At 34.8% G+C, this 25,193-nt stretch overlaps 1 protein-coding gene across 4 annotated transcripts in view; it reads left to right on the top strand.

Annotated features, from left to right (window-relative positions):
- The window catches only part of SEMA3A (semaphorin 3A), a 467,148-nt gene that overhangs the window by 367,154 nt on the left and 74,801 nt on the right, over window positions 1–25,193 (top strand). For all 4 annotated transcript variants that reach the window (XM_045494648.1, XM_045494647.1, XM_045494649.1 and 1 more), the window contains 2 exons: window positions 7,575–7,668; window positions 17,013–17,132. In XM_045494648.1, coding sequence (XP_045350604.1) covers window positions 7,575–7,668; window positions 17,013–17,132 — 214 coding nt within the window. The remainder of the gene's footprint in view (window positions 1–7,574; window positions 7,669–17,012; window positions 17,133–25,193) is intronic.

Genomic DNA, 25,193 nt, shown 5'->3' with positions numbered 1-25,193 from the left:
TTACATTTCTTTTTTATCTTCCTACAATGTGTAAATCCAATAACTTTCTGACAGACTAGTTTTTATGAAGTTTATTATTTGTAATTGGTCTTATATTTTCTTGAAGAGCCAAGGACTTTTAAAAGTTCTCAGCTTTGAATAAACTATGGAGAATAAGGTGGTTCAAACAGGCGAGGAAACTCAGTTTGAATTATTAGAATAGCAGAAGGATTGAGATTGAAGTTCAGAAGCTGAATTGATAAAAATAAATGAATTCTAAGTAACAGTGTATAGAGAATGCAAAGGAAATGGGTTTTAAAAATCTAGATAATGCTCTGTATGCTCAAGGAGAGAGGGGACAAAGAACTAGAAGCCAATGTCCAAGTTCAGAGTGATAGGATAAAGAATCACACCATGTTAGAAACAGAAAAGTCTTTATAGAATAACTAATTTGGAAACTCTTTACATAAAATCATTAAACCCTAAAGACTACTTATAAAACATGTATATGCTTAGCTTCAGTTTTCTTGAGGAAAGATGATTCTGATGTAACAAGTTAAAAAAACAAAAACAAAAACAAAAAACAAACATTGAGCTACATAGGAGCTAGACCAAACAACTTGACCAAGACACAACCTACAGCATACAAAATTCCTTTAAATTGCTGCAATGTGTAACAAGACCTAATTCTCCTCTCCCCAGACTATGGCAGTGGTTCTTTTCCTGCCACCAGGCACATATGTCTCTAAATCATCCTGCACATCACTGTCAGATTCATCATAATATTACACCTCTTCGATGCTATTGTTCTCCAGCTAAAATTATCGCTGTGTCACTGACACCTTCTGAATACACACTAATGTGCTTATTTTGGCACAGAAAACTTTCCACAGTTGGACTCCAAATGTATTTTTCAGCCTTATCTCTTAATGTATGTATATATTCCTCATTGTCTAAACTCGGCTTTGTTATTTATCTAATAGGAACTTATTTTTGAGGGAATTTTATTCATGCTGTTTCCCCTAGATAGAATAATCTGCTTCGTCTGCCCTCCCTCTATGAGCTCCTCTGACCCTCTGCACCCACAGCTAATGCACACATATATGCACACATGCATGCTCACAGATACACTCATCTCTCCCCAAAATACATCTTTTAAGGATGAAATCAAGTAAAGCCTTTCCTCAGAACATTAGCTCCATTTTGAACTCCTGTGGTTTCCACTTTCTACTATTTTCGGGTATGTCTCAAATAATGTATATGGTAAATCCATTTTTAATGTAGTGGTTAAAAACATGGATTTGAAAGAGTTCTGTTATCAAATTCTTATTTGGTCACTTATCAGCTTTGTGGTTTTGATTATTATATGTAAAATGTCTCAGCTTCTCAGCTATAAAGCTGGTATAACAATAATTGGTTTATTTGAAGATTAAACCGAAATAATATACTTGAAATACTAGGGCACCATTAACATTTACTATGTTTATTGTTAAGTGAAATAGCCACCAAATAGCTTTATAAGCGTTGTAATAGTGTGTGTGTGTGTGTGTGTGTATAATACGCTATTGCTATATAATTTTTGTTGTAATTTCTCGTATGCCCCATTGAATTAAATAGACATTTTACTTTCACATTTCAAACATAATTCTTAGTCACAGCTCAATATGTATTTAGCGTATTAATTATTATTTATATTAGTGTTTCATAAAATTTATATAAATTAGGAAGTTTCCAAAATAGATCCAAAGATGAAAATGCCAGTAAGAAATTATGTATTCTTATAAATAGAAAATTACATTTAGCAAGTGCACACAGCTCCTCTCATATGCTATTTATTCCCCTTGCATATATCTAAGAGATTACTTGAAGTAATTTCTGTTGAGTACAAAATGGTGAGGTTATACCAGAATGATAGGATACACAGGAGAAATAGAACATCGGCGAAAGGTTTTTAAAGTTTTGCAGAGTAGGGGGCGCCTGGGTGGCTCATTTGGTTAAGTGTCCGACTTTAGCTCAGGTCATGATCTCACAGCTGGTGAGTTCCAGCCGATGTCAGGCTCTGTGCTGACAGCTCAGAGCCTGGAGCCTGCTTCAAGTTCTGTCTCCCTTTCTCTCTATCCCTTTCTGGCTTGCACTCTGTCTCTGTCTTTCAAAAATGAATACATGTTTAAAAAATTTTTTAAAAAGTTTTGCAGAGGAACATTCTGGTCATTTTACCCTCGATGAAGATTTCTCTATTAAGAGGGGTAATATTTATTAATAAGGCCCAATGAAAATTAAAGAGGAATAGGGATGTAAAAACAAAAAGGACTCTAAGGTTATACTCTTTGTCACTAGGTTTTATTTTTATCGTTTATAGTAAGAGTAAACTCATATTGGAAGTGTATGATAAGTGTCAATAATATATTAACAGTAACATAACATGAAAAAGTTAACTTGTATCATATTTCCCCTAAAACTCACTTTGAAACTTGCCTTAATATTTGAATTTTGTAGTCTTCCTCTACCACACATTTGTGTTTGTCTGGTCATATCCTTAAATTATTAGCCCCTAGAGCCGGGGCTTATGTCCTTTCTATCCCTGGGATATAGTCTTTCTACCGAGCCTCTTTGACTCAGTCAGTTACTCATTTATTCACTCATTTTTTTCACTGAGCTTTAACTCAGTGCAAAGTTCTATTTTAGTATTTGGCAAATAATATCTTTTCCTCTACTCAAAATAATTTAATAGGAAAAAATATGTGCACCATGGAATATCAACGCTGAAAGTAACAAATGACACTGAGAGGGTATGAATAGATTGCTATGCAAGTTTCAGGGAGAAAATATTTTTTCTGCTGTGTAAAATCAATAAGCATTTAATGGATTGTGTATCATGACCTAAACTTTAAATAATGGGTAAAATGTATAACTGCATAGATTAGAGAAAAGTGATTCAAATGGAAGAATGACACACAAGAATATTCAGGACCTATATTCATCTCTACTGCCATTAAATGTTAGTATAACCCTGGTTAGTAAAAACTATACTGTCTTTCCAGTATGATTCCTCCTTGTAGATTTCATGGATTTTTAAGGGAATGGAATTCTGGATCCAGAGCTACCTTGTCCAATAGAACTTCTCTGACAGTGGAAATGTTTGCATCTATTCAGTACTGTATTCACAGACCTCATGTGACTATTGAGTACTTGAAATGTAGCTAGTATAACTGAGGAATGGACTTTTTAGTTTTAATTAATTAAACAGCCGCATGTGGCTTATGGCTATAATATTGCACAACATAGATCTAGTCACCTTTTTAGGAAGAGTAAATTCCAGATGAATTTGATCCACAAAAGCATCTCCTTTGGGCAAAATACACTATGCCACAATATTTCCTGTGAGATCCTATTACATCCCGTCTTTGCTGAAGCCAATATAGTCATTGCCTGCGTAGTATTGTTAATTAGGATATGCACAAAGGAAGCTAATAAATTATATCTGCAAGAATCTCTGAAGACTTCTCCTAGGAAGAGACTTTTTAATTTACTCTTAAAGGAAAGGAAGTTCACCCTGGGGTTGAGGGCTGAGAGTAAGTGAGTAGAGAAGAAAGAGGTCTCAGGCAGGGATGAGAAAAAGAATAGTGTGACCAGGGAAATTTTGATAATTCAGTAGAACTGGCAAACAAGGTGTCCTTTACAAGGAGCAAGAGAGGAGAAAGAGCAATTTGAAAGAAAATAGAATAGTATATGTTTTCAAATACTTTCCAAGTATTGGTTTGACTTAATTTTATTTAGTTTCCCACCCAAAATGGTCATTCTGTCACATATATGTAGGATTTTCTTTTCCTTTTTTTCTTTTTTACAAACATCATTTATGTTTTAATCATTAAATAAAACAACTAAAATTACAACTTTGTGCCCCAAATTTATTACTTGGGGAAGATTGAGATTTCGGAAATTTATTGCCATGATGTCACCAATGGTTTATAATTTATAAGACTTTGGATTAGACATTAGCACAGTTATTATTTCCTCTAATGCCTTACCTCACCACAGTCTAATAACATTCAGGAAATCCAAAAGACAAAGGGGAATGAGTGGTCTTGAAAGCTAAAAATAGTTGCTGAAAACTGATGCAATCATGTAATAAAATATAGCCCAATAACTTATATGATATGCTCATAGTATCTGCTAAAGCAATTAGAATCCATGCAGCTAGATTTTTGTTCATGGATTTCTAAAAATGAAAATCACTTCAGCCCAAATAAGACATAGAAGCTATGAAGTTTAATTGTATACCTTGGTCTTAGGATTTCTGGTCTTATTACTTACATGTGTGATCTATATAATACTTTTAAAACAGAAAATCATTGAATAGCAATCAGATTTCAAAAGCCCTTCTAAGCCCAGCCAGACGGTTGTCTATGTGATATGTTACATATGACAACATAGGGTATTATTCTTCAGTTATATTAACACACACAGCCTTTTTCTTTTTCTTTCTTTCTTTCTTTCCTTCTTTCTTTCTCTCTTTCTCTCTCTCTCTCTCTCTCTCTCTCTCTTTCTGTCTTTCTTTCTTTCTTTCTTTCTTTCTTTCTTTCTTTCTTTTACAACGGGTTAATATCTTCACACATCTAATAGATCTTGCTTACAAGACAAAAAAAACAGCATTATAGTTTTTTCTTATGAATCACATCAGACATATTAAAAGGATAGTGTATGTTAGTTGAGAAATGTTATACATATTATAATTCGTGATATTTTTTCAGGTAAGCTTTTGAACTAGACTGTGATCTAGTTGTACATAAGAAAGATTTTCAGTGCATCTTGGGAGTCCAAGGCATTTACATATATTTTCAATAGCTATCCTAATTTCTACCATTGAAAATATAGGCAAGCATTCCCAATGTGGCGCAAGAGATATCAATCAATATAGGAAAGGATGTTTTTATTGTGGCAACTATAGACAATGGAAAAGTGAAGTTAATGAATATTTTTTGAGTGCATACTAATTGGAATTTCAGAAGGGTGTAGGAGTTGCCTGAGGCCCAGAATTAATAAAAGAAAGATCCGGGATAATACTTGGTTCTGATACCAACACCTTTGCACCCCATTATTATATGTAATGGGTATGAATTTTACACTATAAACATTTGTGTGTAAGAAAAATCTTTTACTTTCCTATTAAGAAATTGAATTATACTTATTCCAGGCTCCCTTGTCTGTAGGCTGGAAAGGAAATTCAATGTTTTACCCTTTAGTAAAGCTGTGTAAGAATATAGAATTACATGATGGATACCCAGAAATTTGGGTAAGAGTTACATTTAAAGGAAAAAGGGGAAAGGAGAAGGCCAGCTTTGAGCACATTATCTGACACCGTGGCAAAAGGTAATTTTTCATCTTCTCTCGAACCATAACTGACATGCTTAAACTCTCTTCTATGAAGTTTAATCCTTTACCTTGTAAATCAAATATTAAACATGAGGTTGGAAGTACTTCTTATCTACCTTGGCATTGTCTTATTAACTTGGACACATGATCCCAGACATTCAGTGACTCCTACTTTGATGGATGGCTCCTCTATCTTTGTCAGTGTCATAAAATGTCTTATGAGGACAAGAAATTTATAATAATATTTATAACAGTGTTTTCAGCCACACCATCACTTCTCCTTACTGCTTCCTTATTGTGAGAAATAATCATACAAATTTTAATAACATTTTCTGTGATTTGTGGCAACAGAGTGTGTATGTTTTACTGAGAAAATTTCGGTTTATTACCAAATTTTTATGAAAATAATCTAATACTCAAGAGATTCTTCTGCACTTTTTCTTGGCATATGTCAAGTTTCATATTATAATTTTAATATGTGCCTGTATCTGTAAATAGGTTTATAATTTTCTAACTCACATAACTGTCTTAAAGTAATATTTCTTTCAAATTATACTAGGAAAGTTTACAATAATGATAACGATATGTGCTAAATTTGAATAATCTTTGGTTATAGTGGTTATATGCACAGTATTAAAGTAAAAATAATTTGTGTTTTTTTTTTATTTTGCTGCTTCAAAAATGCTTTGTTTCAGTTCTTCAATCCTTAAACATGTGAGGTTACATATCCTATTGCCATTGACTTTTAGAGACCTAGGGCTCAGAGACATTAATAGGTGACAAAAAAAGAACAGAGCTAATCATTGAGGCAGGTGGGCCTGACTTCTGACTCACTGCCCTTCCCACTGCACCTTAGCACAATTCTGAGAAACCCCATAAATTTTTGTGCTCTGTATATTTCAGAACTCAGCTAAATGACCGTCATAACTAGGGGATAGCTGATTACCAAATACAGAATCATTGCAAAAAAGGCTAAAAGCAGTAATTCTCACTCACAGTAATAAAGATGGAAAACACTGTTGGTTGGCTTCCTTTTTCTCTCTTCTAACTCAAATGAATTTTAAGAGTCATGATTTGAAACCCTGCCATTAGCTCCATCAGAAATATTAAATGTTAAATAAAGTGATCTTTATTGGCCATAAAATGAATACCCTTTATTATTCTAAGGAGATAGAAAATACTTTATGTGAATTGTGGAGAAATTGCCAAAAAAGCTATTTTATTTCAGCCTGTGGACAAGTTAATGTGCTACTGGCAAAAGCATGTATATTCTGACCTAATTAATTCCCAGAGCATTTAGTTCTAAAAAGAGTGTTTAGAAATGATCCCTCTCCCTGGTTTACTCCATGGTCACATAGACATTTCAGTAGCTAGACACTTGTAGCTGAGATGGGGTCTGTCATGAGTTACTTACTTCCTTATTAAGGCTTTTGTTGCAGTGCTTTCTGGATATTTTCTACCGTGGTACTTGTGATTATTTCTGTATGTAGTCAAATGTTCCAGTTTCTGGGTACCTGAGCCTCAGCTGATCAGATTTTCCTGTGATAAACATATGTCACCTCTGTGCTATTGTTCTGATGACACTACCATCAGGCAACACCTTCCATAACATACAGTGTGATATTTCACACTTACAGAAATTGAGAAAGATAGTTTCAGGTATCTTCCACCTTCTAGTGTGAGTAATTTAAAAATGCTCGAGAAACATAAACAGAAAAGTTGAGGGAACGATGGAGTGGGTCAAGTGACTGCTATGGCTAATTAGCATTTCCTTCTGGAAAGTACATACAGAAAAGTAAGATAATCTGTCTTATTCTAGATATCTGATGTAGTGAATTGCTATATTTTCCTCTATGTGAAGGAAGAAAAAGAATCATTTAAATTTAAAATTCTTTCCTTCAAGAGCCATTAGGGTCATGGTTGGCATATCTATGTGATAAAATGATCACTCTATTCTTATCACGACTGGTCTCATTCTTTAGAATTCATTTATACATTATTACCTGAAACATGCTAATTGGTACTAATAATCACTGAGCAAGTAAATGCTTGGCTACTAATAGTTGGTTTTAATCCACTTAAATTATTTTGCCATCTCTAAAGTTTACACAAATAATACTTCTTGATGGTAGACACAAATGCTCAACCTCTCTCTGATTAACAGGTATGTTAACATAGTTCTTGTTTTAAATAAATTCACCCCTTCTTTCTCTTTTCTACAGGATAACATTTTTAAGCTGGAGGACTCCCATTTTGAAAATGGCCGTGGGAAGAGTCCATATGACCCTAAACTGCTGACGGCATCTCTTTTAATAGGTGCGTGGTCAACAGTTAAACAGTGAATTTTCTATAGATAATAACCAGATTGTTCCTTTTTATATACAACATTTTCCATTACTAATCACAAACTATTTTAGGAGGATGCCAGTTGAGATATTTTAAAATATTTTGAAAATGAAGAAAAAAATACTAAATGCTGCTTTGATTATTGTACTGTTTGGTCTGTGATTCTTTTTAATCAAAATGGTTTAATACGTGTCCTTAAAATTGCCTGCGCTGTCACCATACATTTCCACTAAGACTTTAAAATTCTTATCTGTGAGTAAGTTGTTTTGGTTTTCTTTTTATAAAAGAGGAGTTTCAAGGGAGAATTTTGACAAGTTAGAAGGAAAGAATGAGATTGTCTATCTTTGTTCATTGTAATTACAAGATTTGTCACACTCTCAACATTTGGATAACTTAATCAGTACAGTTTTTTTTTTTTTGTTTGTTTGTTTTTTTTTCAACGTTTATTTATTTTTGGGACAGAGAGAGACAGAGCATGAACGGGGGAGGGGCAGAGAGAGAGGGAGACACAGAATCGGAAACAGGCTCCAGGCTCTGAGCCATCAGCCCAGAGCCCGACGTGGGGCTCGAACTCACGGACCGCGAGATCGTGACCTGGCTGAAGTCGGACGCTTAACCGACTGCGCCACCCAGGCGCCCCTTAATCAGTACAGTTTTAATGGTCATACAATTCTCAGAGAACCTGTTGTGTCACCTCGAATAAATGAAGGAAGGACTTCACTATTCACCTTTTTTTTGTTTTTTGCTTTACGCCATTTTTTTTAATCTAACAAAACATTTAATGTATTTCTTCTACACTTGCCTCTAACCATCTTTTTCTGGTTGTCTTCTTTCTTCTTTTCCTTCAGCAATGCAGATGGGTGGGGAATCCTTAGTCATACTTCAAAGGATGGAGAAAGAAAGATTGAAGTAAGCTAAAGAGGGAGAAAACTTTAGTCTGTATTGAAAAATAAAGAATTCTTTCCACATACTTTTAATCACCTTTAGACTACCACTAAATAAACACGTGAAAAAAAGGTGATACATCATTAAACAATTTTTCTTTTTTTTCTTTTTTTGGACTTTTAGGTGTGCTAACAAAAACATAAAAGATTCTGAGTCATTAGTCTGTTCCTGAATACATTTTTCTATATGATCATGTAGAAATTATATAACTTTCATTTTCTTTCCTTTTTTTGTTTCCTTTTTTAGAAAATATAGAAGGTAATTATTTCATAACATAACAAAAATGGTAGTGAAACTTATCAAGCATAACATTTCTAATTGAATTTTGCATAATAAATCTAGATTTTTAAAAAGTAAATTTAGGTTATTATTTGATATGTCATAAGGTTCAATTTTGCCAGTCTTTTGTTTCTAAAAAATAACTTTTTTTTCTACTTAGCAAAATAAACTCTAGTCATATTGACTACAGCATTAACTATGAAGATCTATTTTTACCACTATTCTCTAGTGTTTACTAGTATGTTCCGCTGATCTCTGATCTCTTTTCTATTAAGAATGAGAACAGTACAACATGAATTATCTCCTCTATTGCTTTTCAAATGTAGACAATTGCAGTCCATTTGATACATTCATGAAGCATTTTAACAAAAGTTTAAGACCTGGAGGAATGCGGCAGACGTAGCACACTTATAATTTTCCTCTTCACAGCTGGCCTAGTGATTACATGTAGATAACTTCCTTAAGTGCACACACAGAAATTTGAAAGTTGTCTTAAACAAAGGGGAGGAGTTCTACCTTGAGCAAACTTGCAGCCTGTACTTATTTAAATTGCATACTGAAGAAAAAAAGATAGATATTGTTCAAAAAGCAGTATGTTAACTCGTGCCTAAAGCAGCTTTAATTTGTGGTATGTTTCTCAGTGGGGATTTGCTTGATTATTTATTTTAATATTCCATTGAGAAAGGATGATGACAAGTAAGTATTACATAGTTCATATGGTATGCAACCACACAAGTCCACAAAGAATATGAAACTCCATAGTTTTGGTTTTATATTAGAATTTCTTTGAAAAAGCTGTTTAGGGTTGTGAAAAGGAAAAGAGAATGATGGAAGTTTCATGAATCAAGGAAAGGATGTGTGGCTAAAAAAGAAGCAGCTTTCAAATGGAAATCCAGACCTCACCTCTCTGATATGGTCAAATAGTTGAGTAACATTTAGAGGTATTTAGTGCTTATTGACAAGGAAAACTATTCAAGCCCACATAAATTAATTTCTGAATCAGCTGAATAGCAAGGTACAGAAAAATGAAAATCCCTCAAAATATCTGGAACATCATTTTCATTCAAGAGCTGTGACTTTGTTACTTGCTTTCCTTATAACTGTACTATAAATTCTTCTTCTCATAGTACACTTAATTCCCCTTGGTGGGTTTTTTTGGCATTTTCTCTTTTGATTTTTTAAAAAGAGTGCTTGATGATTTAATGGAGTTTTTTCAACACGAATATTTTCCCAAACTTTTACATACAACAGTAAGAACTGTCTCTGAAATATACAGGTAGTACATTGTGTATTAGAGATTGCCTGTTGGGAAAGCCTGTCTGCCCAAAAGACTGAATATATTCTCCTTATTTCAGCACATAAGAGAAATTTTCAAGGTAGTCCCAGGCTGTTTCTGTTCCCAATACTAGGAAATAAAGTTTCATGTTTGGCTCAAACCACCTATAAACTGGTTAGCTGAATCCTGACAGCAGATACTTTTTATGTCACTAGTCCCCCTAGTAAGTAGTTTCAACCAGTAATAAGCTTTAAAGCCAGATGACAGCTTAAAAAATTAGTTCATGAGGGGCGCCTGGGTGGCGCAGTTGGTTAAGCGTCCGACTTCAGCCAGGTCACGATCTCGCGGTCCCTGAGTTCGAGCCCCGCATCGGGCTCTGGGCTGATGGCTCAGAACCTGGAGCCTGTTTCCGATTCTGTGTCTCCCTCTCTCTCTGCCCCTCCCCCGTACATGCTCTGTCTCTCTCTGTCCCAAAAATAAATAAACTTTGAAAAAATTAAAAAAAAAATTAGTTCATGAAATTTATCAAGGGTTAGTATAACTTCTTTTCAAAATGGTTTTTAAGCCGATGACCACAAAACATATGGATTCTTTCCTTAGCCATGCATAGCTACTAAATTAAGTCTCCAAATCCTGTAACAGGTCCTAAGTTTTTAAATGACCTTAGTAAAGTTAATTTTTCAAATCTCCTTTAATAAAAATCATTTTGTCAATATGAAATAGTTCCAGTATTTATTTTTAAGTATTTTTTTATTTCATCTACCTGTAAATATTTTAATGACTTTATTTATTTTTTATTAAGAATAGCAGTTTCTCCCCTGCTCAGAAGAAATGCCAGGTGTGGCTGCAAGAATAAAATCTTGTATTTTCCTCACTAATTAAGTGTCATCTCACGTTTTCATGACATAAAAGCAATAGTCAATTTGAAAAGCAGTTTTATTTCCTCATTTTATTTCCTCATTTATTCCAGGCATTATAGTCCTAATAATTTAGAAATAATCCATCACTAAATCATATTATTGAAATCTATGGCAAGGGTCTAGGACTTTTAGTTATGATCTGTTTCCCCAAGCTAGAATTCTGCCTTGCCCCAGGAAAGAATGTAATTTGACATTAGAATATGCTCTCACTTGGTATTAGATCAAAGAGGTACTCCCTAAGTTAATTAACTGTAATTGAAAATATTATTTGAACCTCTCTGAGCCTCAATTTCTTTATATGTAAAATGGCATGGACATTCTAATTCCGCTAGTTGTGAGAACTAAATAAGACAATTTAATAGCATATCACATTTGAGTGCTTACATATTTCTGGAATATATGTAGAAGTGGAAACCAAGAAAAAAAAAGTAATAGTGGTTGCTGTAAAGGAGTCTGAGAGTCTGAGAGACAGATTTGATACCTTATAAATTTTATATTTTTCATTTTGTGCCATATGCACATATTAACTACTTAAAAATGTTAGTTTTAAAAGTACGATATAAATAACAAAGCCAGCACATTATACTTATTCATACAGAGAAGTTCAGTAAATGTAAAAATGTAAAATTATTTCCACACCTTTTTACTCTCAAGAAATGGATTACATCCATGCACTGTGTGTGTGTGTATGTGTGTGTGTATCTGTGTCTGTGTGTGTGTATCCGTGTAATAGAGAGAGACACATAAATTTATTTTTCCTCTGTTTCTAATTACTGTGCTATTCTGTGAGTGGAATTTACTTAAGGTGTTAACAACATAATGGCTTGTCTTTAGGTTTGTTTGATTTTTGCTCAACATCCATGTCCCACATTACACCTGTGTTAGTAATGCTGCAGTTTCATCAGGAAATGTTTTTTTTTTTTTTTTTTTTTTTTTTTACCTTCTACTTCTCACCACACCCTTCTTAGGAATTGTAATCCAATACATTAACTGATCTAAGCCACATTTTTACTTCATATTGAGCTGTGAACATAAAGTCCAGAGTACATATGAACTTTTGTTTTCAACACATGCTTCTCAGGTAACTCTGCCATGGTGAAATGCAGTTCACTCAACTTTTTGTTCATCTCAGTAAAGAATGCTTTCCTTAGAGACAGTTTAGAAGGCTTACAGTTAAGGAAGAATGGCAGTATACTCAACTAGCAACTTTCATAGTTGACAGTTTTTAGGTTCTTAGTTACATCTGTCAGCACTAGTTTTTCTTAGTCTCATGTGTTCTTTTTGAGACATCAGACTTGCTATAGGGTGTTTTCTGTAGAGACTAAAAACTGTTAGAGTGTCTACAACCACTTTGATATATATATAACAACTCATTGAGTACACTGTTGTACCAGCAATTTAATAAAATTGGATAAATTTCATGTTTTATTTCACTAGTGACTTAGTATATACGGAAAAAATATGTATCCTAACCATAATGCTATTTGAATCATTGTAGGATAACATTTACCTATCTACTACTTCAGATTTTCAAGAAGACTTATATTAAGGGTCAGAAAACTGGAAAATTAGCACTATGCCCAAGAATCAACATATAATTTGATAACTTCATAAATGACCTAGAAACTGCAAAAGAAGTTGGCAAAGTGACTTTTTTTTTGTTAAACATGTTTGTTCAAAAATAAGCCAACTGAGGTATAGTAAATTTCTTATACTCAGTTTTCATTAGATCATTTTATATAGCCACAAAAGGTACTAGGTCTTTAATCCATAGTGGAAATACACAAGTTTATTAAATAGTATATATTCTAAGTCGATTATTATTTATTTGCTTATAAAAATGCAAGAGTAGAGTATTTTAACACCTGTACATTTGGGCCAGCTTAATAAATATGTGATACAATTTCTGTGGAGCATTCATCCCTGCTAAGAGTTGACATCTAAGCAGAAATTCTGATTTAAGGCCTGGTATAAAAAACAGTTACTGATAATTGTGGTGCCTGGGTGGTTCAGTTGGTTAAGCATCTGACTCTTGATACTGGCTCAGGTCGTTATCCTAGGGTCATAGGATCGAGCCCTGCATTGGGGTCCGTGGAATTTTCTCTCTCTCTCTTTCCCTCTGCCCCTCTTCCCCACTCATGCACTCTCTCTCTCTCTCTCTAAAAATAAAAAAAATACGTTATTAAAATATATATTACTTTAATAAGTTACTGATATTGAACATTGGTAATATGAGAATGTATCCTTCATGGCCTCTTAATCGTCTGGTGCCCTACAGCTCACAGATGACTCTTGCTAAAAATAATATTCAGGTGGGAGGGAATTTCCTATGACTGGAGGCAACTGGTGCCTAAACTGCAAACTTCTTTTGGTTTCTGAGTCTGTTCTTTAATTCTGTTTTTAGTACTAAATTGATCAGTAGCTCTCCTGCTGAAGAATTCTCTGCTTTCTCTAAATGACCTACTTATCTATTGTCAAAAAAGGAAACAAAATCAGTCTTTCTGCCTTTGCCTTCATTATTTATTGATTTTTGCTTTCCTTATGTGGGAGTGGATAAAAAGTGTAAGTTATAAAACAAGTACATATATTAGTAAGAGAAGCAAATACCTCTATATATCTAAGTAACACTTTCTTTTGGTGGTGTTTTTGTTATTTCAGCTCTCCTGTGAATAGAGTTTACACATAATAGCAACCATAATTATGGATTTTACTCACACTGAACAAGCAAAAAAAAAAAAAAAAAAGATTGAGGGAAAGGGATTAAATCTACTAATTTCCAATTATGTAATAAAATAAGTCAAAGAGACATAAAAATATATTTAAAAAATTTTTTTAATGTTAATATATTATTTTTGAGAGAGAGAGAGAGAGAGAGAATGTGAATGGGGGAAGGGAAGAGAGAGAGGGAGACACAGAATCCGAAGCAGGCTCCAGGCCCTGAGCTGTCAGCACAGAGCCCGATGCAGGGCTCGAACTAATGAGCCACGAGCTCATGATCTGAACCACCCAGGCATACCCCCCAGAAAAGAATAATGACATTCTTTACTCTTCCATTTCTGATTAAACCTCCTATTGGACATGTTCTGTCTGACTACACTCTGATATGAAATTGTTCAGTTTTCACTTTTGGTGATTCTCTTTTCACCTTTCCTGATTTTTATCACCTAACACATGTTTGAGAGGGCAGTGAGGTTCAATGAATAATTTAATACTTTTGATTTTTCAAGGTAAAGACACAAGGCATCCTATTAGAGCTGTTACAACATGAAAATATTTGAAATTAACATGAGGGGCGCCTGGGTGGCGCAGTCGGTTAAGCGTCCGACTTCAGCCAGGTCACGATCTCGCGGTCCGTGAGTTCAAGCCCCGCGTCGGGCTCTGGGCTGATGGCTCAGAGCCTGGAGCCTGTTTCCGATTCTGTGTCTCCCTCTCTCTCTGCCCCTCCCCCGTTCATGCTCTGTCTCTCTCTGTCCCAAAAATAAATAAATAAACGTTGAAAAAAAAAATTAAAAAAAAAAAAAAGAAATTAACATGAACATTTTAGGCTGCTATTACAACACATTTTTAATTAGTACCACCTTCTTCACACATCTCAAAAAAAATAATTTACCTGAAGTTTAAAAATCTGTTACATCTATTAATTATTTGTAAAAAGATAAAAAAGTAACCTTAATAAAAGTATTATAGTGATTAAATATAAGTAAAAGTTAAGGAGACAATAAACATTTACCTTTGAAACTCATAGGTAGCTCATTCATAGAATGTTTGCTTGAGAAGGTTTGTTTGGGGGGCACATGGGTGACTCAGTCAGTTAAGCATCCAACTCTTGATTCTGGCTCAGGTCATGATCTCACAGTTTATGGGATCGAGCCCCATTTCGGGCTCTGTGCTGACAGCATGGAGCCTGCTTGGGCATTTCCTTCTCCCTCTCTCCCTCCCCTGCGCTCTCTCTCTCTCTCTTTCTCTCTCTCTCTTTCAAAATAAATAAGTAAAGATAAATAAACAAAAAAGAAAAGAAAAGCTTTATTTTTTACCTTGTGGGCAGATAAAATATTATTGCAACTATTATGGGGAGAAGAGGTCAGATTTGAACTTGATATTTAATTAAGTGAAGAGAATACAAGATGCTTTTAAATCCCAAATATACCATATTATGACAGCTTAGAATGTTATATGAGTACCATTCGTTAATATATTGTCACATCATCATTTTTTACTTGTCTTGATTCACAACAACCCAAAGTAAATGATCACTATCCTAAAAGTCCATAAGATAAGGTGTCATTTAGTAATATTTCAAGTTATGACCTGGAGTTATGCACTGATTCTCTCTGTGTCACTCTTCTCCACTGCCTTGGACGTCGTCCAAAGGTTGCTGCATCGAGACACTTCAGAGAACCACAAGCTGTACCAAAGGAACTGATTTGAGTTAGACCACTGAGCATGCCTGTTTTCATTATAAAACCTTCATGTGGAAGTGAGAATTGAGGGTGTGAACAAAGAATATCACATGAGAAATCTGATTCATATATTCGATATATATATGAAATTCATTATAAATATGAAAATCCTTGGAAATAATAGTGTTATACAAATGTTTAAGTTATAATTTATCTATGCCTATTTTATTTTCTGATTTATTTTCAAGGCACTGAATTCAGAAACATTAACTTATCCAAATGATCAGCAAGATAGTATTAAGTTTACTGGTAATTTTATTTAAAGATGATTTCATATTTTTTGTTTCATTTTGCTGATAATTCATTATAAGTAAGTAGGCGATACTGTGTTTCCTAGATGAAATAATATGAGGTATTTTCTGTTTAAAGGAAAGAAAATAAAATTTTTATACAACCTTCAGTTTATTAAAAGCTGGTATAGTTTAGTGTAAGAGGCTTGAGATTAAACAAGCCTGAGTTTGAACTTTCACCCTTACTACCCTAGTAATCAGCTGAGCAACCTTGGGTTTCTTGAACTGTTAAGTAGGGATACCATTTACATCACACGGTGGTTGACAGAACTAAATGAGATAATTGGAAAGCGTCCAGCCAGTGCATGACTCCCCAGCAAACACAGAATGGCGTTCAGTAAATATTAACTTCTTTTTCTCCTCCCTCTTTTCTTTTCCTTTTTTTTAACCTTGTGATTATGATTCCTCATTTATTAAACTCTGACCTAGAGTTGATTTATTTTCAGTAAAAATGAGTAAAAAACATAGTAGAATCTTGAACTATGGAGATTATGACCTATATTTATCAAAATTTCCTCCTCTTCAGATACATTTCTTTAATATATGAAACTATGTGATGGACTTGTTTTTAGACTGTGATAACTTTTACTAAGAACCCTTCTCCCACCTGATACATTCAAAACTAAAAGCAAGAAAAAATTATTGGTGAGGAAAATACTAGTTCTTTCTAAAGTATTGTAAAATCTTACTAACTCAGGTACCACTGAAAAGGAAATACATTGACAATTTAATTTCCATTAAAATAAAAACCATAGAAGATTTTACAGTGATATCCTACCCTAATAAATAAGGATATTAGAACAGCAGTAGCTTTATACCTCTGTATTTTGCACTTTGTCTCGCATCATAGTAGAAAAGAATAAATGTTAGGTCTTAGTAATGTCTACTGAACCATATTTTACTCAGTTATTTGAAGTCAGGACTTACAGAGTAGATGCTTAATCAGTGAGTGATCTCATAATAAAATACTCTTCAACAAAGACATAGAATAAAAATGAGTAATTGCATAATGATGCAGATAGCATATCTGTGTTCTTTCTAGCAGGGTCATAACTTGAGACTTTCCTTCTTTTGATTCATTTTGTTTTTCTTTCCTTAATTGAATTAAAGTATATGTATGTGGTTTTATTCTGTCACAACGTAGATGGAGAATTATACTCCGGGACCGCAGCTGATTTTATGGGGCGAGATTTTGCGATCTTCAGAACTCTCGGGCACCATCACCCAATCAGAACAGAGCAGCATGATTCCAGGTGGCTCAACGGTAGGTGGTGTGTGCAAGACCACAAGCATGTTACGTAACACGTCTAACTGGAGTAGTCAGTGGAGAACTTTCCCTGTATGGTACCAACGGTGTGACTTGAGATTTAGTATGCGCTTAAACTCAAGCTAGTGACTTCATGACTGTGGGTGTGAGAAAATAGGGAAAACAGAGCCAGATGAGATTAAAAATTGAGGAAAATATTTGCTTCATGCCAAAACTGAAGTTTCTCAGCAGTTAACTGTGGAAAAAAATAGATCTGGGTTGGAGCTGCGGAAGGGAGGCAATGGAAAAAGATAAGAGGGCTTACCAGTCTTACGTGGACAACACGACAGATGTCAACGTGTAGTACATTTTTTCTCCATGTCTCTCATAGTGCCCTGAGAGCATCATACGTTACTGAACATTTAAAAAAATTGTAATGCTAATAACATTATGTTGAAAATATTGTCTTTTTTTTAAATATGAAATTTCTTGTCAAATTGGTTTCCATACGACACCCAGTGCTTATCCCAACAGGTGCCCTCGTCAATGCCCATCACCCACTTTCCCCTCCCTCCCTCCCTCGCCATCATCCGTCAGTTTATTCTCAGTTTTTAAGAATCTTTTATGGTTTGCCTCCTTCCCTCTTTCTAACTTTTTTTTTCCCTTCCCCTCCCCCATGGTCTTCTGTTAAATTTCTCAGGATCCACATAGGAATGAAAACATATGGTATCTGTCTTTCTCTGTATGACTTATTTCACTTAGTATAACACTCTCCAGTTCCATCCACGTTGCTACAAAAGGCCATATTTCATTCTTTCTCATTGCCAAGTAGTATTCCATTAATATTTTCAAAATTTCAAAGGACTTTATTGTTTGTAAAAAATTTTTTGTAATATTTATTCATTTTTGAAAGCAGAGAGAGACAGAGTACAGATGGGGAAGGGGCAGAGAGAGAGGGAGACACAGAATTTGAAGCAGGCTCCAGGCTCCAAGCTGTCAGCATGGAGCCCGATGCAGGGCTTGAACTCACAGACCGCAAGATCGTGACCTGAGCCGAAGTCAGCCACCCAACCAACTGAACCACCCAGGCGCCCCAGGACTTTATATTATTTCATTTTATTCTCTTTTCATCTTCCTTAAATTCTCTCTCAGTTTTTATAGGTGAAGAAATTAAGACTAATATTTTATCTAAGATTCTATCTAATCTAGTAGTACAAGATTTGTAACAAGAACCCAGTTTCCTGAACTTCAGGCACTGGCTTCAACTTGATCAAGTAGATACTTTTTTTTTACTCTCTTTCTCTTCTTAGTATGTAAATAAATTTAGTGTAGGAGAAAATGTATGAAATTTATATGCCTAAAATAAATAAATACAATTTTCCTCGTTTTATTTTGCCTCATTAACAAGAATGGAGCTCATGGGTTACCGTCTAAGTTCTCATTAAGATGCTTGAATATTCTCATTCTTCAAACTTCTATCACACTTGTTTTTCCTGCCCTTCCTGGAACCCAAAATTCCTTTTATCACCTCTCTCTTTCATTGGTTTGTTAGAGAAAAATCACAGTTCTGCTGTTGAGCTTCATTGAAACTTCCAGAGACCGTGAGTTGTGTATAATAATCTTTGTCCTGAAATGTCTCTTATTTTAAAGTGACTACTGAAAACGTAAAACACACCTCCCATTAGCTCAGCATCTCTGCCCTCCTACAACAACATTTCTGATCATCCTATTATTTTTTTTTTTATGTATTAATGAGTGGTGTGCCTCTTCCATGTTTGACCACGCTGCCTTACCACTTAATTGTATTGATATTTTTTTCATAGTTTTACCCAATGTACATTTCTTTCGCGGTCTTTATCTCTCCTTCCATGATTTTCTCCCCTCAACGGAAGACTTGTCTGTTCTATCCAAACCCTTCCTTTAATCATGGTATGATATGAAGTCCCTATGCATCTAAGTCCATTTAGGGAAGTTTATGCTGCCTTTAGCCGACTTTAAACCTGAGTTTGAGTCCATGAAACTGCTTCTCCAAAAGCAGTTGGTGATAACTGGTAACTTTCTGTACACTTTATTTAAACCAGTCTCTCCATTTGGACAATATCTCTTGCAGCATTTCTTATTGTTAAGTAGCCCTTTCTCTTAGTTTCCCTTGTTCCCTGCTCTCTCAAGTTTTTAGTAAGTTTGACAGCACTTCCCCGTTGTTTGTTCTCTTCAATGCAGATGATGCCTCAAATCATTCATAATTGAGCGCAAACACTGTGGTGTTCAAAAGGGTTTGGACATATAGTCAAATATCCATCCTGGCGGGGGGGGCGGTCATAGGAGGAATAGTGGGTGACCTTATGAGAAATTAGCGGCCTCACCAAGGAAAGGAAAAGATGCTGAAATCACCATAATACTATCTGTATAAAACTATAAAAGAACCAAACTCTAAAAATCTCAGGGAGCACTTTTGAAATATCCACTGTCAATTATTAAGCCTGGCCTTTGTATGGAGGCAAAATGGTGGGAAAAAAACCTCTTTCAACATTGCTATCTGCTCTGTTCTCAAACCGAAATAGTTACGTAGGAGGGAAAAATGTTTGTTTTTTGTTCAGCAAGGAGACTTTGATCTACTAAGAACTCTAAAGGGCATACAGGCTTTCACTGTCGATGCGAAAGAAAATCCAAGAAGATGGAATAACATAAGGGAGACTATAGTATCCATTTCATTTTTATGGCCTTGGAGGAAAAAAGTCATCAAGTTAAAGCTGCTTTTGTGTTGCACACTTACATGTTGACAGCTGAATCTGAAGAATTTACACTGTGGGAAAGCAGTCATTGTCCACAGCTCTGTACTTCATCTTGCAAATGTGTAGTTCATTTGAGAATTCAGTTATCAGTCTCTCAGCACTAAACGTGAGAACTGATTTTACCAAATTAGCACAAAGGTTACATTTGACAGGGTGCAGAAACCAGAACTGCTGCAAGATGGAGGGTACGGACACATTTGAGATAGAACCAAGGGATTGTGTGAATCACAGGCCTCATGAAATTAAATGCCATTCCAGAATAAAATTGGAAACATAATGTTTACATATTCATGCATAAAATAAATGAGTCTAAGGCATCAGCATAGACTACACAATCATTTGTGCTGACAGAAGTAAAAAATACTAGCAAGGTACTTTTTGGAATGTCTTTGGGCCTATTAAAATTAATTTTGTTTTTCTTTTACTCAAAGAAAAAGATTTACTTTTCTTTTCTCAAATCAATTCAGACCTATTCAATTATTTCGGATGCACCAGTTGCCCTATTTTAGGTGACTTTTAATTTTTATTCCTGCTGAAGACAAATAATAAACGAAAATGGTTGCCTAGAATTAGATCTTAAAATATCTTGGTATTTTTTAAATAGAATTCCAGTATTTTGATAACAACTAAAATTTACCTTTTTATTATAATATCAATCAAGGTTTAAATTTAGTTTCCTTTTAATAGGAAAAATTAGGAATGAGTAACAATTTTGTTTATTTAAAAAAATTTTTATTAATGTTTATATTTGAGACCATGCAAGAGATAGAGTGCAAGCGGCCGAGGGGAAGACAGAGGAGACACAGAATCTGAAGCAAGCTCCAGGTTCTGAGCTGTCAGCACAGAGCCTGATGCGGGGCTCGAACTCACGAACCGTGAGATGGTGACCTGAGCCGAAGTCAGACACTTAACTGACTGAGCCACTCAGGTGCCCTGGGATGAGTAACAATTTTTGATGCAGAAACATAAGAGGAGGAATCTGTTGATTTTTACATACCTGTGCTTTAAATATGATTTTTTAAATTAGCCCCTAGTTTAAGGTTACTAGGTATTAGAACAACTTGTGATTTCAAAAAATGTACTGGTTTGAGTTTGACACGATGTGCCCAAATTCACCGTTTTGTTTCTTGTACATTATAAATTCTCTCCATCTTATGTCATTTTAACTTCATTTAAACTTCACTTCCAATTTCAACTTAACTAAGAGTGTGAAAATTAGGTACAGTTCTCTATATATTCATAGTCAGAAAACTAAGTCTATGGTGCTGTTGCAGTCATGATTTCTTAACCATTTGGTATGTAAATACTGCTACCTACTTATATGTGTTAACCATTCATTAGAGCAGATAGTCGCTAACCCACTTTTACTTTTCTTTTTGATGGACACTGTTTCCAGTATTGTTCATGTCTAGGACTGATGGTGGGACGTAATATGAAATGGGGGAAAGACTACCGTCTTTACAGTAAGCTTCACCTTGCCTTTACTTTTAATGGGATTGCCTCTTACAGTAGTGAAAAACTGGCAACGTGATAATGTGTAAAAAAGTTCTAGGCAAACAATCGACATATAGTAAGCACTTAATAAATGTGATTTTTCTCAGTATCCTGTACTTCACTTCCATTGGCTGGAGCACGCTTAGGAAGCTTCCTCACACCCATTCTGTGAGTGATTATATTTGAGTCAGGGTGAAAGGGCAGTCCAAGTCAGGTTTAATATACGAAACCACATGCCTCCCTGAGAGAGCGAAGGCCCGGTGAGCACAAACTGGCCTATTTACAGTGCCCAGAGTGTGAGGCCTTCCCACTCAATGTCAGGAAGACCTGTTTTCTTGTAGTGGAATTTCTTCACAGGATCATGCCCGTGGCTAGACCATCCCCCTTGCTCTTTTCTGTGATTGAAATGGTGTGCACGTCATCGTTCCACCTCCTTTCACTTGTGCCACTGCTACCGGGGTGGCTGTCCTCTGCGGTCGTGCACTAGGAGTTTCCATGTTTTCTGAAACATTCAAGTTTCTCCACTAGACATTTTTCTGAAAATAGAACCAAGAAATGTGACCGCAAATAAACCATGAGAGCACAAATTAATATTACATAGTACCAGATACCTAATCTCAAATCGCTTGTACAACTCTTTCCATGCTCTGTTTTAATTCTGCCATCTTCAAAGGCATAAATTGTCAGAGTATCCAATTGGATTTTTTTTAAATAATAAAATGAATTATCTGGCTCTGTATAATGTCAGACTTCTTAACGATGCCATTCTGAATTATTTCCTGGCTTACATAAGTCAGTATTATTTTGCTGACCTTGGAGGAAAAAGCCCTCTGGATGCCTTATTTAATGGTTATATGGACAGATGAGTATCATAGAAGTTGAGTGACCGTTCAGTTAAAACAACAACAGCGACCACAAATGTCCTCTTCTTTTTCATAGCCTATAAAAAAGCAACAGGGATACGGTCTTTTTTTAACTTTTGAATTACATCTCCCACGAATTATATTCTTATTCATTAAACATTCTGAGGTATCAATGTAAAGAGTCACAAATAAAAATTATAGTATTTTTTGATTATTTCTGCTGAAATTATGCTGAAGCAAAGGTACGTAATATTTAAAAACAGTCTGTACCTAAACACAACATAGTGGTCACCTGAGGTTTTGTCTCCTGAATCTATTACCTAGAAAAATGTTAAGCCTGATAAATAATGCATTCCCCCCCAGAAGTATAATCTTTTTAAAAAATGCATACACAGCATGAAATTATTTGCATCTCTGCAAATGATGATAAATTTAAGAAACTCACTAAATATGGTTTCTCTTTTCATAAGGAGCAAAAAGTTACCAAAATATAATTTTACTTGGTCTTCCTTTCTGAGGACCTATTTTCTATTTCATAATCACTTTTACTGGTACATAATCACTTTTAACTGGTACAACTCTCCAGTATGGCATATTAGACACACACTTTGAACCACTTATTTCAAAATGTGTCAGTGAATTATGAGAGTAGAAAAGTAACATTTCAAAATATCATTACATTTATTTAAGGGAATCCCACTTTTTAAATTAAAATCGATGGAAATGTAGAAAAATGAGACAATATCTTGGAAAATTCTTTAAATTGAAGCCGCCCCCTTTTTCCTTCTTGGTTTTTAACATTATTCTCTCTAGTCTTACCATCAGTTTAATGAATACAGAGCCTGTCTATACCAATTTCCTCTTCTAGCCTCACTACATTCAGAGCTCAGTGGGCCTCAATAGGGATTTACTGCTGACTGGGTAATCTGGGTTCATGTGTGCAGTGACATCAAGCAAGAGATTTACCCAAAGAAGTGGATGCCATGACAATGCGTGTAACCATGGTGTGACCGGCCTCTCTGACATGGCTCTCAAAAGCTTTCCCTCTGTGAAAACAGAAGCCTGTTTGCAAATTAATTAGTTTCTGGCGGCAGCTTGATTGTTGACCCAGAGTTTGTAGAGTGGAAAAACAATCAGATTAGTGTGCTCAGGGTAAAAGACCAGTGTGCAGTTGCGTGTGGCTTGCTCAACTATTGAAACTATGAATGGACTGAAACAAATTCTTTTCTGAGAAGCCTAGGCAGAGGTTAAGTGTGATGAGCCTAGAGCTCCCCAACAGCAGGGGCTAGCGAATTAAAGGATTTTAGCCAGATAAAGCTGAATGACAGCAAGTGATGCCATTGAATTTTAATGGCATGGATAGTTTTGGGGGAAAAAAAAAACACAAAACACTTGTTACCTTCTAATCACTCTTAGTGGGAAGAGCAAGTTGCCATATTATTAGATGTCTGGTTGACACAAATACTTCCATAGTGGTAGATTTCAGGAGCTTTCAGACTGGAAGGTTTTAATTTATAATGTCTCAAAAAATATCAAAACAGTAAAAAGTTATAAAGTAACTGTCTTTTCATGTAGGTGAAATGTTTGCTCATTTATATACTCTGTCTCATGAGGTGTCATCTTCACATGCCCAATAAAATGAATCCTGAATTAAGGAGAAATGTTGACTCATGAGAATAGGTGTGCTGTTTATTTTTACAAATACCAAATCACAAAAACATGCCAAGAATGGAAATCCTCAAACTTAGGACAAAAAAAAAATTCTGCATGTAGTTTTTGATGATTAAAAATTGTTTCACTCAATAGATTATTGTTTACACTTAATTTTGTTAGATTACCTAACAACATTAAGCCATATATACTTTTCCTTTTTAGATACCATTGTCAGATGGCTCCCTGATAACAGCTCTACTGGTATCACAATAGTTTCCCATTCAAAAATAATTTATATCTCTCAATTTACAAGTGAATTGAATCCAGATTTTGCTGCCTGTCAAGTCCTTTATCTTCTGATCCTAAATGACTTCTCCAGTGTTAAACACTAGCATACTCTAATCGAATAGTTGGTTGTCCTCAGATTTACTCTCTTTTTCATTTAACCATACCACTCTACTGATTGATTTTAATCTTTCCAGCTTTGAATCTCAAGAGCACATAGTTACTCACTTGTATTTATCATGGGAACTACCACTTTGCCTTACACTCTGGGAAATACGGAGTAAGAAATTCTTGAACAATCTGCTTTGGAGGCTCTGGAGTTAAACTGACTGTGTTTGTATCCCAGGTACTCCATCTGCTACCTGTATGACATAGGAGGCAATTTACTTATTTTCATCACCCAGTTACGATTTGTAAAACATGGTTAATATTACTATACCGTTGTACCGAGAATGAATGAGACAGTCCATGTAGGTTAATAAGAATAGTATCTGATAATACAGTAAATGCTCGTGACAGCTTTGGTTGCTTCTGCTGTCATTTGCTTACAGGCTCCCAACATAGAACATAATGCACATTTAGCAGATTAATACATTAACCTGTCTGAAGGTGATGTTTGCCTTTTTTTAATCTGTTCTCAGGTTATTTTGTTTTAGTTGATTATTGTCATGGAGCATTTAGTACATCAAGAATAAATAAAATTTAGCTTTAGTAGTAAAATAGCAAATAACATTTTAATCAAATTAAGCTTAATGAAATTAGCAGAAGAAGTAATGAAATGATGAACCAAGTTTTTCCAAGTGTTAACTTAGCTCTAGTAAGTGCAATATTCGTCATTTATGAAAAGAAATCATTAGGTTAATTCTTTATTAACAATTTTTCCAGAATTAATTAAGAAGACATTGATTGCTTTTGAGAATGCTAGGAAAATCGTTTATCCTGCTCTATCACAGGTCAGCTTTGTTTTTTTGGTTTTTTGGTTTTTTTCACGT

This window comes from Leopardus geoffroyi, chromosome A2 (genome assembly GCF_018350155.1).
Source record: "Leopardus geoffroyi isolate Oge1 chromosome A2, O.geoffroyi_Oge1_pat1.0, whole genome shotgun sequence".
NCBI classification, from domain to species: Eukaryota; Metazoa; Chordata; class Mammalia; order Carnivora; family Felidae; genus Leopardus; species Leopardus geoffroyi.
This window is presented reverse-complemented; position numbering and strand designations above follow the sequence as displayed.